The following is a 14,871-nucleotide window of genomic DNA, read 5'->3' as shown; positions in this document are numbered from 1 at the left end:
TGGGCTGAGACACTTCACCACCCCACAGCTGCTCTGCTTCCCTAGCAAGGGCAGGAACCACGGTCAGCCTTTCCCAAAGGCCCCAGCTGCACTCAGAATTAAGGCACGCACCTTCACCTCCCTATATGCAAGACACAGGATGTGGGGGCAAGCTTGGGAAGCCAAAGAGCTATTTGAAGCCGGCTCTCCTATTTAACTAGCTGCCCGACCTGGTGGAAAGCACTCCCTCTGTGTGAATTGGTTCCTTCATTTGTTAAGGAAAGGCAAAACCACCTTGTTAACATTAAATAAGGGAAATCACAAGAGGCTGTGGGGTGCTAAGTGCACAGTACCACTATTAGCATAAATAATATTTAAGCATGAGCTACATACAGACCCAGACATTTCACTCACATGCCCATCAGGTGCTGAGCTCCTGAAATGCATTTACCCATATTAGGTCTGGTGGTCTAGTGGACGTTCACTAGTAATCTAGCAGAAAGAAGTTCACTAGATCAGCCTTGACCACTGTCTCCCCTTCTGAGGGAGAAGGGCGTGGGATGATTTTATGTTCCACTGCCAATTAGACTCTCATTTCTATTTTCAGGAGAGCACAAGAAGTGAGTTAACAGAATTGCCCAACTTCATTTTCTCCCCTCAGTAGTCTTAACATGAGCAGCAACGGTAGAAACTGCCAGATAAAGTACACTCCTTCAGAAGCTCAGCTTTGTCTCTGAGTTCAACTCCCAGAAGCGGCTTGCTGAGATTACATGTATGATCATTTGTAGACCATTACTGCCAGTGAGCTGGCCACAGTCAGAAGGTCTACAGCCATATGGAACAGCAGTGCAGAGGAAGACACACACGTGTGGAGGAGGCCAGTGCTGACCAGGGAGACAGAGACGGGCGTGTACACAAGACAACGTGATGGTCCACATTCTCTCTGCCCTGAAAAACCTGGGGCTGGGGTACAGCTGGCAGAGGAGGGGGCAGCCAAGGACAAGGAACTTACTGTGCTCAGTCGTGGGGCCACGGGGCTACTTCTCCTTCCTGAAGCAGCTGCTCTGAATGCCATCACTTCTGGCTCCTCCTGCCACTCTGCCAATGGCCCTCTTCCCACTAAGGCCTCTGTCCTGAGCCTAGGGGAGGACACCAGCGTGGCCAGCAGGCAGGAGGGCCCTGCAAGTGTGGGAGGCTCCAGAACCTCAGCCAGGAGCTGTGGGCAAGTGTGTGAGGCGAGCATGCATGCTTGCACACTGGCAAGGACGCTGTGAGCCTGAGGCTGTGGGCCAGCCTGCCAAGGGCCTACAGAACAAGATCAGTGCTGACTGGGGAGAGCCGGCAGACCAGGAAGGGCTGCCTGTTGGTCTGTGAGCTGCTGTGTCCAGCCTCAGGAGGTGGGGCTAACTATGTCCTTCTACAGAGCCCCTCAGAACAGCCTACAGAGGAACCCCTCTCCTAAGGTGCAGGGGCAGCACTCCCCTGGAGAAAATTTCGCTGGAAGTCTCTTGGAGGACCTAGCAGAGCCTAGTTGGCACCTGCCTGCCTGCCTACTGGCTTCCCTGATCCTCTCCTCCTTCCTTGGCCTCTGCTCCACCATACTCCACATAGAACTGAAGAGGGCTCATCAATGAACTCAGTATGATCAATCAAAAATTTTTAAAGTAAAAACAAACCAAGAAAAAACTTCAGAAAACCAGGGTCAGACACCAGGTAGTCAGAAACAGAAAGAAAAGTCCTTCTGAAGCTTGGCTTAGGGCAGGTACACGCTCTGCTCATCCCCAGTTGCCTGCAGGCCAGAACACAAAGGGAGATCTTGGCCAGGCACACAGAGCTCGGTGACAGCTGGGACTTTAAAGGCCAAGCAAGGCTTGATCTATCACCTGGCTAAGAGCAAGACAGCAATCAGCCAGGTTGTCCTTGTCTGAGGCCGTCAGAAGTGCCGCGGTCAGAAGTGCCGCGGCAGCTGTTCAAACGACATTTTATGGCAGGGTCAGTCACATCCCATAAGCCGACAGTGAGGGTTGTGTGTTTATTTCATAACCAATCTCCACGCACTACTGTTCTGCTTTAGAATTGCATGGGAAAATAAAACACTTCACACAGAAACATGACAGGGAAGAGACAGGGATCAGCAGCCTCACAGGCTCTAGGGGGACCGCTCCCCTGGAAGGCACTGGATCTGCTTCCAGGGCAGAGGGGAGACAGGGGTGCTGAGCTAAGGTGAGCTGGGGGACCCCATACCCTACTTCAAGCAGGAGGCAGAAAGAAGAGCTGGGGCTTGGAGTTAAATCTGTCCCTCTTACCAGCCACAGTGTCAGACTGGGCACCAACAGGACACTGACTCCTCACAGTGTCTATGTTCACCTCCGGGAACTGGGTCCAATCCTAGCAGCCTCGATGGCAGCAAAGCCCAGGACATGGGAATCACAGCCAAAGGGTGCCTGACGGCCAAAGCACAGGTTGCTGAGTGTCCTATGGGACTAGAGCCCCAGAACTGCCACCAACCTTGCCACAGGAAAACCACTCCCATCTTTGGTCCTTTCCCTGGTTTCTCCAGTGAGGAAACACTGAGGGTGTTTCATGGGGCTACAGACAGGGTAGTATACAGTCCTAAGGACTCAGAGGCTGCACCCCTGGAACGCCATCAAAACCTGATAAAAGGGGCGCGGATACGGCTCCATCAATCAGGTGCTGTGTAAGCAAGAAGACCTGAGGTCAGGGCGATCTGGGGCTTGCTGGCCACCCTCTGCAGACAAACTGGTGATCTCTGGGCTCAAACAGAGATGTCTGAAGAATAAGGCAGAGCAATAGAGAAAGACACCCAACACCAACCTCTAGTCTGCTGCACAGGCACGCTTACAAAACGTGTGTGTGTGTGTGTGTGTGTGTGTGTGTGTGTGTGTGTGTGTGTGTGTGTGTGTGTGTGTGTATGTCTGTGTCTGTGTCTGTGTGTGTCTGTGTGTGTGTGTGCGCGCGCACACACACATGTGCAATCACATATATGGGGGAGGGGGTGACAGAGAGAGAGAGCATGTGTTTGAGCAAGCCTTGCACAAAATGACAGTTGGCAAAGCATAAGTTCTAGAATTCCAGTGGGGGGACAATAGCTAATAACAGTTCACATTTATTATGCGTCAGAAACAAAGGAATCTCAAAGAAGCATCCCCACGACAGTGATAGGCAGGCAGAAGCTGTCAGGAGGTGCATCACCACAGCAGGACAATGCACAGAACAGGCGAATGCAGCCATTTGCTTGAGAAGGTAGGGAACGTCTATCTAGGTACCAGGGTGTGGACTCTGCTGTAGTAGGCAGGAGTGGGCAGCCTGGGCTGGGTCCTCTGTCCAGTGGGTTGTTGAGAGAAGCATCCTGTCCTGTTGCCTAGGTGACCCATCACCCTAACATAGGTAGCCCAGCTCCATAGGCAAAAAAAGCAGGCATCCTACTGTGGACAGCCTCCCAATCCCCAGCCAGCAGACACAGGTCCTACCTGTAGGACATCAGAGCTAAGGGCTGGGGTGGGATAAACACAAGCTTACAGGTAAGAGGCCTGCAGTCACTGGCAAACATAGCCTGTAGATAATGGCCAGACCTACGGCTGGCTCCTGGACGCAGGATCGATTCACCGAAGGACGGTGGCTGCAAAGCAGATGCAGCCCACCAGGCACCACGAGCTATTCCAAAAAACTCCGGGGACCTACTGGGGGGCGGGGGGAGTGTACTCACATGGCAGGAATTCCTGACCCACTGGAAGAAGGGGCTGCCCAGGTAGCACTGACAGACTGCACAGGCAGTCATACACATTGGCTAGCACCACACTGTCCTCTTTCCCAAGAACAGGGTGGCGGAGATGTAGAACAGAGGGAATGAATTCTACCCAAGGGGATGGCACAGCCTTGCTTTAGGCCAGGATAGAGCAACCGTACTTATTGGAAGACTACGCACTGCGCACGCTGTGGCACTGGGGCTTTTACTCTACACCAGGCACAAAATAAAACCAAGCTGTGTGGGCTTCTAGCTATACTAGGGGAAGGGGTCCCCTGAGGCGGGGACTACTGGGAGCATCTTTCCTGTCCTTCCTACCTGGTCAGACCCCTTCCTGCTTCCTGCTTATCTTGCACATCTCTGGGTCACTGCCCCTTTCCGTATATCTCTGCTCTCCTCGACGTTTGCTTCAATACGGACCCAGAAACACAAGGCCAAGTGATCGTGAACAGTCTGATACTCAGCCCAAACAAGCTTTCGCTGCTTCAAGTTGATATTCTCAGTATCCGTCAGAGTGAGAAAAACTGACTAAAAAGACACAGTCTTATTTTCCTAAGGGCCATCTTTCCCTTCCCCTACCTAAACACCTCCTTTCTCCAAAAAAAATTTCCATCTCGTCTTTTTCCCTTTCCATCACGTGACAAAACCCGAGGAAAGCAAGATTGGTGTGGGCTCTTGGCTTCCGGCGGGGAGTCGGGAGGGGTGCTCGGCTGGCTCCCCTGTTGGCGGTGGGGCACGGCATCATGGGAAATGGCCTGGTGGAACAAAGTTGCCCACTTAATAACAGCAGAGAGAGGGAAGAGAGAGAGATCAAGGATAAGACTCGGTCTTCCAGGGTACACCCCTGGACCCCAGCTAGTTTCTACCACCTCCCCATGAGGCTGCCAAGTTGTGGCTATATCATCAGTGGGTTAACACATTGATTGCTTCGGAGTCCTAAAGCCTTGCTTCCGATCTCTGCACTGAAAACCATGCTTTCTACACATGGGAACGCTGTGTGCAAGTCATAGCAATGAGTATCTCTTCTGAGATAGGCAAGCTGGGTTCAATAATTTTTTCTCTGCACTCTCCCTGGAGATGTGTGGTAACAAATGCCAACTACAGACTCTGAGAAAGAAGGGGGAGGTTGATTCTGAAATAACTGTGATGCTACAACATGGAGTCGGAATGCAGAAAGGACAAGAGGAGTGCACACTCTGCTGGAGACTGATCAGCCACCTGTTCTCGGGACAGTCCCTCCTGCCCCAACATCGCCTCGATGACCTGATAGCTGCCTCTCCCGGTATTCGCCCTCCTTCCCCTCTCCCCACTAACTTACCACTTCCCCAAAAGACACCTCTGAAAACCCATTATCATCACGACCTTCTGCCACTCAAGAACCTAGGAGGGGTCCTTAGGTATAAACTTCAGATTAGCTCCACTTCTCAGACATGTCAGCTCCTGAACACTACCCTCCAACTAATCATCACCATGAGAGCCTGCACAGCAGCACGTGACCGTGGAAAGACCACCAGTGAGGAAAGGCACAGAAGCAAGCTCTGTCTCTAAGGATACGCAGTACAGGCTCATCCAGGCTGCCCCTTGTCCACTCTACCACCCAGTGTTATTTGACAAAGAACACAACACTGACCCTAAGTTATCCCAGAAGAATCCTACACTTGCCCCATGCAGCACACAGCAGAAACTCCTGTGGAGACACACTATTAGTCTCCTGACTAGTATTACTCTCATGCCCCAGGAGAGCTGCCCCTGGCCCACACGATGCTCTGGCAATAAGCATCAAGCCAAGTCTCCTCCAAAGAATCATAAGAGATGTTATAGGTCAAGTCCTGCAAAATCCTGACAGATATCAGAAACATGTCTTCCCAGATCAGCCTGGGAACCTATCAGCATGAATCAATCTCATGACAGAACAGTATCAACATGTGACAGTTACAGACCATAATCACGGGTATATCTACTCAATTCCTCTCTGAAAATTTGCCTTTTGGTCAGGCAAGGTTAACAAAGCCAAATGTTCCCTAACCCATCACCACCGCCATTGTCTCCCCGACACACAGGCAGCAGGAAAGGTGTCTTTAAACACGGTGATGGTTATGTCCTCTGTACTCGGAGGCTTAGATCTGGAGCTGTCTCAAGAGTTTGAGGCCCACAAGGAGTATTAGTGATGACTCAGGAGTGGATCAATATTTCCCACCCTTCTAGAGAGGACCACTTCCCAGTACAAATTTGTTCTGAAAATAATGGTAACATGGTAAACTAGGATGATATTGGCGGCATCCACTGAGGTGAGGATTTGCAGAAGGCAACCACAGACACAGTCTTCTGCAGGGTGAGCAGAACTACTATCAAGACAAAATTAAAGGGACCCAGAGTAGTCCTGTGGTAGTGCTCAGACCTAATATGGGCTGTGCCAATAGGATGTATCAGAAGTTACGTCCCATCACCAGGATGCCACATTAGACCTCTACATCTCCAGCACAAATCTCAGTACCAGGCACCACAGGCACTCACAAAGTATTTTTAAACTTAGGGAGAGAGCACTTCCTTATCCCACTAGTACCCTCTATGATTAAGATAATAATTCTAAGATGGTGACTTACTACACACACCCTGGCCCTGGAGACTGGCAAAGTCTGATCCCCATGGCTAAAGCTGAAATAGTCCCTTAAATATTCTGACCTTGAAGTCCTAACCCCAGGAACTAGGAATCTGACTTCAATTTGAAGAACTGAAATGGGGTCATCAGGGTGGTGTCTTAATCTAAGCTCACTGGTGTCAATTAAAAATGAGATTATGACAGAGAGACACACACAGGGATGACTGTATGAGGACACATTGTGTGTAAGCCAAGAAAAGAAGCTGCAAAAGGAAAGAATCTGTTCATGTACCAAGCTCCGATATCCAAGTATCAGAACCTGTTCATGTACTGAGCTCCAATATCCAAATATCAGAACCTGTTCATGTACTGAGCTCCGATATCCAAATACCAGACAGTGGGGGAGAGGGGGCAATCTGCTTACTATTTAGGTCACATAGCTTTAGTACTTGATTACAGCAGCCCAATTTGATGAAGACATCACCTTTAAAGTATATGAAATCCAGGAGTCATTTGGAAAGCGAGCATCAAGCAGGGTACTCTCTGGCCTCCCACCATGATCAGAGGAAGCTTGATGATACTCCATATTCCTCAACCCTGTCTCCCATTCTGTCCTCTTCTGCAGAGATGTCCTGGGCACTGAACCAGACCACTGGCTTAGTGTATGTTGAAGAAATGTCCCCTTCTCCCCATGAACAGCTCCCCTTTCCTTTGTGAACACTGCTCATGAGGGAAACAGCTCATAGGAGCATCTGACTGGTGTAGTTCTGAAGATCTGCCAGATCTCGGAAGTGCTGAGACTAGGACAGACATGGGGGACACTGGATCTCTCACTACTGTGTGAGCTCTTTCCCTCAGCCCATCACCTCCAAGCCAGTGACTTGGAGCTCTCTCTACTCTAAAGGCCCCACAGAAAGTTCTGGGTAATGAATCAGATAACGAAGTGACCACAGTCGCCTTCAGAGAAAGCTGGTATATAGAGTAACTCACATCACCTGCTGACTGTAACGAAGAGGAAAGGGCACAGCACAGTGCATTTCCCACATCTGGGATGCGGCCCACAGGGTGGGGAGGGAGGTAGTACATGTAAAACCTCAGGTAGCACCTTCCAGAAGGGCAGACAGATGTCAAATGAGAACTCAGAGGGCTGCCTTAGCTGAAGGACTACAAAACCACTCTGATGTTCCTTGCGGTCCGTTCTGTTATTAGTGAGAATAAAACTCTAACCCCAGGCTCCCAAAACCAAATAAGTGAAGTCACCCCCAAATGGCCTCTCTAGGACTCCAGCTGGTCAGTAACCTGTGGGTCACCCTATTAATTTTCCCAGACAAGTGCCTAGTTCTACATCAGAGCCAGCCAGCTACACTCTCTAATTAATTTCCTGTTGGCTTAGAAACTCACCAGGATCTGGGAGAGGGAGCACAGAACATTTGTAAACTCCTGGGTTCCCACTGAGGCCCTGAGTTCTGGACCACACAAAGAACCACTGGTCCCTTTGCCTCTACTGGGTCTGTCCTTAGGGTATTGACGGAGTCACACCCCTCAGTGTCCCCATCTCTTCAGGGTGGCCACTGTGGTGCATAGCCAGGTCCTACTTGAATAACACCAAGGAGAGGGTTGCCTCACGTGGTCTTAAACTCTCTTCAGTTCCCAACACCCCTCATTCTACCAAGCCTCACTGGACCTGGCCAACTCATCTTCAGGTTGACTCCCCTCTGAGGAAAGGAAAGAATTTTCCCATGAAAAAAACTTTACAAAAGCACCTTGCTGACCTGAAGCCATCCTTTATCCACATGTTTTAGTAAATGCTTTAGGAAGCCGGGGCTGCCCATTTTGATGAACTGTGTGCGAGGACCCTGGCAGGTCCTCAGGGAGCCACTTCAGTGTGTGCCTGAGTGCACGGGGACACGTGGGTGACTGCTTGTGTAGGTGCCCTTAGGTGCAGTGTGCTGGGAAGGCCAGAGGCCAACCTCAGGTACTACCCTGTTCTCTGAGACAGGGACTCTCACAGACCTCGGCCGGCTAGCCAGTGAGCCCTAGCAATGTGCTGGTCTCTACCTCCCAGTGCTGGGACTACAAACCGGTGCCACCATGCCTACCTTTTCAGTTCTGGGCATCAAACTCAAGTCCTCATGCTCACATGGGAGCATTCTACCTGCTGAACCATCTTATAAGCCCTTCCAGACTCAAAGGTCAAATGCCCAGGTGCTGAACCCTAAATAATGAAAGTTAACAGTGGCCCAGGAAGCCACAGTGGGAGATTCTGAAGGAAACCAACCAATAGCGAGGGGCCCTGGTCTCTCCAGACTGGCCTGAGCCCTGTGCTGGTTTGTATCATCCACTTCCTGCCTTGTTCCCAGGAAGTACAGGCCCACACCTGAAGCCCACGGAAGATCCCAGTGAACAACTCCACCCAAATGAACTGCATTCCACACCTGCCCCTCCGTGACGTGGATGTCACCACATCAACCAGAAATATCTTAGTACAATTTGACTTTAAAAAGAGAGCAAGAAATAGCACTCTGAAAGGTAATTCCTCGATGTCATGGGAAAACCTCTCCAGCACTCCAACTTCCTGTTTAAATTAGGAGCCAAATGCAGCCTGATGACGTGGATTTAATACGTCTCTCTGGTTCCCTAACAAAATAGGTCCTTTCTCTTCTTTTTCGAATACATGTTTAAAAGACCAGCGTCGGGGCTGGAGAGATGGATGGTTCAGTGGTTAAAAGCACTGGCTTCTCTTCCAGAGGACCTGGGTGTGGGTCCCAGCACCTACACGGCGGCTCACACCATCTGTAACTCCAGTTCCGGGGGAGGGGGGGGAATCCAGTGCCCCGTTCTGGCCTTTGCAGGCACCAGGGATACAGGCAGTGCACTACACACGTGCAGGCAAAGCACACCTTAAGACAAAAATACACAAATCTTTAAAAACCGGGGTTCTTTTCGCCCAGAGGACTGTCCCACCTCCAGATGCAGTTGACCCTCTGGCACTATCTCCCAGATCACTCAACCCCCCCATTTCCTGTCAGCTGCTCAGGGACCTGAGCTGGAACTGATTCTGGTTCCATTTCTGGAAAGAGCTCAGCAGGGGGTGGTGTGGTCTTCCTCTGAGGCAACACATGACCCGCAGCCCACTTCCTCTTTGTGATAGTGCAGGCCACTCAGGATCAAGGCTGAGACCCAGAATCCCTCTAGCAATAGAACCTTCCCTTCATCCTTTCTTGGAAACCTCAAAACACAATCCTACAAGAAAGGAAGGGTAGTGAGGGTGCAGCTCTCAAGGGCCAAGGCCCTAGGCGTAGGCCCCAGGACAGAAGGAAAAAAGTTAAATGACTGATTACTTTTCTTTATCAATTTTGTTTGTCTCTGAGATGGAGTTTTTCTGTTTAACAGTCCTGGCTGTCCTGGAACTCATTCTGTAGATCAGGCTGGCCTCAAACCCAGATGCCTGCCTCTGCCTCCTGAATGCTGGAATTAAAGGCGTGAGTCACCACCACCCAGCTCTTTATCAATTGTTAAAATGAGTTTCCCAGCATCATCCAAAACTAAGTAAAGAGTACTGCTGTTATTTAAGTAATAATATTTTTAAAGCTGGCTATATAGACTAAAATTGTATGTCAACCTAAAGTAACAAAGCTAATCACTGTTTTTACCTGGGTCCAGAACCAACTGGTCCTGCTGAGGTCCCCTAGCCTGCTACCCTGAGCCTGCTCTCTGGGAACAGTTCTTTCTGGAAAGACAGTCCGCAAACAGCCCCACATTTCTGAGGCTGGTGGAAAGATGCAGGTGGAGAGAGCCATCATCACTATGCTGGGAAACAAAGCTCTAGATGTATGCACGTTTTGCTCAAATGTAAAGCAGCCGTGGAATTAAACATTCAATTTCACACAAATCTCCTCATTCTTCCTTTATAACTGAGCCTCTGAAAAATGACAGGTTCCAGTAAAGCACTGAGCAACTTTTCTTTTCCACAGAAGTCTTTGCTAGTCGTGCAGGGGAAGTTCCCAGGGTACTAGGGGAACACAGTTATGACAGTGTATGCTGATATCTGCAAGCTCCAGGCTTCCAAAACACAGCGTCCTGATGCAGCCGAGAACATTCAGAGGTGTTCTCGGTGAGCCAGGAAACTACAGGCACCTGCTTGTCTCTGTAATCACAGGAGATCACAAGACACGGTGGTCTACATCCCAACACATGAAGGAAGCAGGGTGGAAAAAATGGCCACCAGAACCACATGTCAGTGAGGAAGGAGCTTGTGGTCAGCTCCTGGCTCTCAGACTGGCCGTTGATATAAATTCAGGGGGCAGGGCATGCTATCTTGCTGGACACCCCTCTTGAGGGTAAAATGCCCTCAGACTATTGAAATACTATGCCAATAGATGTCCCACCTGACCAGGGGTTTACAACGTCACCAAGCCACATACTAACAGCTTCCAGTTCAGAAAATAAAAATTAAGTAAAGGGTCCAACAGAACTTGATGACAAGGCCCTATGGCTGAAGACACCACACACTTTAGTTATAGGACATGGAGAAATGAAGTAGGCTCTGGACAAGAAGCATCTTTCCTGCTGGCTAGCTTTCACGGTACTGGAGAGTGTATGTAGGCTTCTGGGGGCCAGAAGTCATCAGTAGTCTTTCCCAGCTGAGATGCCTGGGAGCTACAATAATGACCCTGATGAGGCAAAATCTGCCTGTGGACGCAACAGTAACAAGAATATTACTTTTGCTTTCTAGAGTCAAGGCCTACACTATGGGCAGAAAAACACACCTAGTACTGGAAATCTCCACAGCTGGGAGCTCCTGGGCCCAAGAGGAGAACTTAGTATTATTCTGCTAAAATAGGCATAACTAATCAAGCTGCCTCTAAATTCAGAACTCTCTCCCAATAGATCAGTGCAGCTCTCAGACCTCATCAGAGGAGTGTCCGTACAGTGGACAGAGGTTAACACAGAAACTCACAATGGATGAAAATGCAATGGTGTTGTCAACCATAGGTGGAACATCTTTCTCTCCTTCCACCAAGGCTCAAGAACCATTACAGAAGGCGCGGGGGTGGAAAGATTATAAAAGCCAAGACGCTGAGCCGGGCGGTGGTGGCGCACGCCTTTAATGCCAGCACTCGGGAGGCAGAGCCAGGGGGATCTCTGTGAGTTCGAGGCCAGCCTGGGCTACCAAGTGAGTCCCAGGAAAGGTGCAAAGCTACACAGAGAAACCCTGTCTCAAAAAACCAAAAAAAAAAAAGCCAAGATGCTGGAGAGGTCTGGAGCAAAAAACAGTATCTTCTGGACATAACTGGATCCCTCCATTCATGACCTCACGGCAGCTGTGGTTGCCTGTACAAGACCTGGACAAGATCAAGCCAGTCAACATTCCAGCTTAGGAGTAGAAAGCAGTTCATGAGCCCCCATCTCTGAATGAGGAGCTACAGACGGCTGATGACTTCTGGGTGAGGAGAGCCATGTGTTTTTAAGAGTGTGGCCCCTGAGAGGTTGCCCATGCTCCACCAGTGCATGGCCCCACACATAGGAGGATATGTATGGGTAACACAAACTGGACTTTACGAATTTATTATTACTTAAAAATAATGATAATGGTAATAGTAATAACTGAGTTTGAAGAGGACAGGGAGGTAGGGATAGATCTGGAAAGAGTTGGGGGAGGGGAAAGGTGAAAATGATCCAAATACATTGTATGAAATTCTCAAATAATTAGTAAAGATGTTTTCTAAAGGTTTAATGGAGCATTTGATTACATTCAGTAGTCATAGTTCCTTCCTTCAATGATCACACATGACCACTGTCTTCAACTGTCCCCCACATTAACATGCATGGCCATGGCAAAAAGAAAGAAATCCCATTTGGCCAACTTGTCTGGCTCACTGCAGGGCAAACTAGCCACCGGATTTGGCAGCGTTCCCGTCACTCAAATCCCTGCTTCCTGTGAGTCCTTCAGAGAGAGGCTGGCTAGAGTACCCTGGGGATTCGGGTCAATATTTAAGAGGAAGCGGCTTTGGAACTGGCCCCCAGGGAATCAGAGGAGGGGAGGGGTAGAGGGCCAGAGACAAGGGCTGTCACCCTGCCAGCCTCCCTTCTCACTTTACAGTGAGTCCAGGGAGGTCTACCAGCCTCAGATCTACGCAGTGAGAGGACGGGGTGGGAGAACCCAGCAATCATCTCAAGTGTAACCAGGGCCTGCAGCCCAGTGTGGGCATTTAATCATTAGCTAAGGCTTTGTGCTCCCCTTGTGCGTAAGCTGACGCCACCAAAGGTCAACATGTTCTGGCCTTGTCTCACAATCCCTCCACCTGCAGAGGTGGGACAATGGCTCAAAGCAAGAAGCAACCTGGCTTTCAAAGGCAATGCGGGTGACAAAGGCAGGGAGCCTGCGTTTGGCAGGCTGGCATGGTTGGGTGTTGTTTGTTGGGGGATTTTCCATTTCCCAGTAGGATCTGTGCGGAGACATGTAGCTCCCAGCTACAGATGACAGCACAGGCCGCCAGGAAGCTCCTCTCTGGGGCTGCCTTTCCCAGAAACCCTCGCCGCCGTTGGACACGGCCGAAAGATGGATGTTATTCTAGGTGTGGGAGGGGATGGTGAAATCAAAGAAATGGAAGGATCAAAGTCTGGCTTCTGACGGGGTAGGAGGAGCCACAGACTTCCCAAAGATCTGTGCCTCCAGGGTCACAGCATGTTGGATCCTTTAGAGGAGAGCTGAAACTAGACACTGGTAGGCAAAGGTCTGAGCTCAAGTCAGGCATCCCAGGGAACAAGCCATGAACATTAGCCTGGTTCTGGCTGGCCTACCAGGATCCTGCTCACTCCATCACTGCTGGCTAGATAGGAACCCGTGGTAGGATGGCTCTGCAGTCCTTCCCTGAAGATCCTGGGAGAAAACAGGTGTCACCGTCCTGCCCAATGCCCGACAGGTCATAGCCAAAGGCTGCATCTCCGTTTCCATGGACTACCTATCAGTACTGCACCTGGCCTGTGCCTCGCCAGAGCCGTTCTGACTCCATGCCCATACAGGCTATTCCTGGGAAGGCCCATGTCACTGTTCTGCAGTCAGAGTGGCTTCCTCTCCAATCCATCCACAGTTGCCTAGGAAACAACTAAGCAATGTGACAATGTCTCTTAGAGTATTGGCTTCCTGAGGCTATCAGAACAAGGACCCCATACTGCACACCCTAAAACCACAGGCATCTATTCCCCCCCCACACACACACACACATATGGGGCAAGAAATGAGAGACTGAAGGGTCAGCAGAGCCTCTCATATCTCAAAACTGGTCCTGCCTCTTGCACCTTAACATGACCACTGCAGCCCTGGGATCTTGTAGACCCATCAATTCTTCTATCTCTGCCGCCAGCTTCACATAGCCTTTTCTCTGCTGTGGTGGTTTGAGTAGGTATGGCCTCCATAGATTCATGTGTTTGAATGTTTGACCCCATAGGGAGTGGCACTATTAGGAGGTGTGGCCTTGTTGGAGGAGGTGTGGCCTTGTTGGAGGAGGTGTGGCCTTGTTGGAGGAAGTGCATCACTATGGGAACAGGCTTTGAGGTCTCCTTTGCTCAAGCTATGCCCAACGTGATATACTGTCTCCTTCTGCTGCCTGTGGATCAAGTTGTAGAACTCTCAGCTCCTTCTCCAGCACCATGTCTGCCTGCATGTTGCTGTGCTTCTTACCATGATGATAATGGACTAAATCTCTGAAACTGTAAGCCAGCCCCAGTTAAATATTTTCCTTTATAAGAGTTGCTGTGGTCATGGTGTCTCTTCACAGCAATAGAAACCCTAACTAAGACTCCCACGTATTTCCCTATGTGGATGTCCCTACATGTCCACATTCCCTGAGTTACAAGTCTGAGGAAGGTGTGACTATTAGGGAACCATCATTCTGAGTTGTGCCTATGCCCTCTAACTTCCTAGCAGGAGCTAAGGTATTTATAGAGAGATGTATGCCTCTCTCTGGCTATCAAACTATTAGGTCAATGGAATTAGAAGTCAGAACTAGAATTTTCCTAGGAATCTCATACTAGAAGAAGAAATATCTGTAGTCAAGTGTCAACCAGAGGGGAAACTGGTCTCACAGAGATTTCACATGGTTCTGACTACTTGTAGAAGAAACTGGAGCCCAGACAATGATAGGTCAGTGATGAGCAGGACCACACCTTGACCAAGACAGCTTAGTTATGCAAACCTCTTGCTCTCTGTTTAAACCTAAGCCTTGTGCCAGGTCCAAGAAGATAGACTTGGCCGTCACTGAACCTATTGATTTGTTTCTCTCTCCCATGTGACCATATTGGGAAATAAATCTCCTCTCTGCTTTTCAGCATGACTTCTTCCTTTAACTGGCTTATTGAGGACCAGTGGCTGACCATAAGCTGTTAGGAGTGCCAGGGACCAGACTCAGACTAGAACTTCTCCAGCAACACCAGTATAGAGTGTGAGTTCGATTGTGAGGGGCAACTGTGGGCTCGCCCTTCATCACCAACATACGACTTGCTCTCTTCAAGTCAGTCCTTCAAG

At 49.8% G+C, this 14,871-nt stretch overlaps 1 protein-coding gene across 7 annotated transcripts in view; it reads right to left on the bottom strand.

Annotated features, from left to right (window-relative positions):
- The window catches only part of Tns3 (tensin 3), a 245,001-nt gene that overhangs the window by 136,267 nt on the left and 93,863 nt on the right, over positions 1 to 14,871 (bottom strand). Inside the window, exon 1 of one of the 7 annotated variants that reach the window (XM_028890998.2) lies at positions 992 to 1,445. The exons of the other annotated variants lie outside the window; for them this stretch is intronic. Coding sequence (XP_028746831.1) covers positions 992 to 1,222 — 231 coding nt within the window. The 5' untranslated portion in view covers positions 1,223 to 1,445. Of the gene's footprint in view, positions 1 to 991; positions 1,446 to 14,871 lie in introns of those variants that run through there. 7 annotated transcript variants of the gene reach the window in all.

The sequence above is a fragment of the Peromyscus leucopus genome, chromosome 10, assembly GCF_004664715.2.
Source record: "Peromyscus leucopus breed LL Stock chromosome 10, UCI_PerLeu_2.1, whole genome shotgun sequence".
In the NCBI taxonomy this organism is placed as follows: Eukaryota; Metazoa; Chordata; class Mammalia; order Rodentia; family Cricetidae; genus Peromyscus; species Peromyscus leucopus.
The sequence above is the reverse complement of the archived record's forward strand: the minus strand, read 5'-3'. Positions and strand labels throughout refer to the sequence as shown.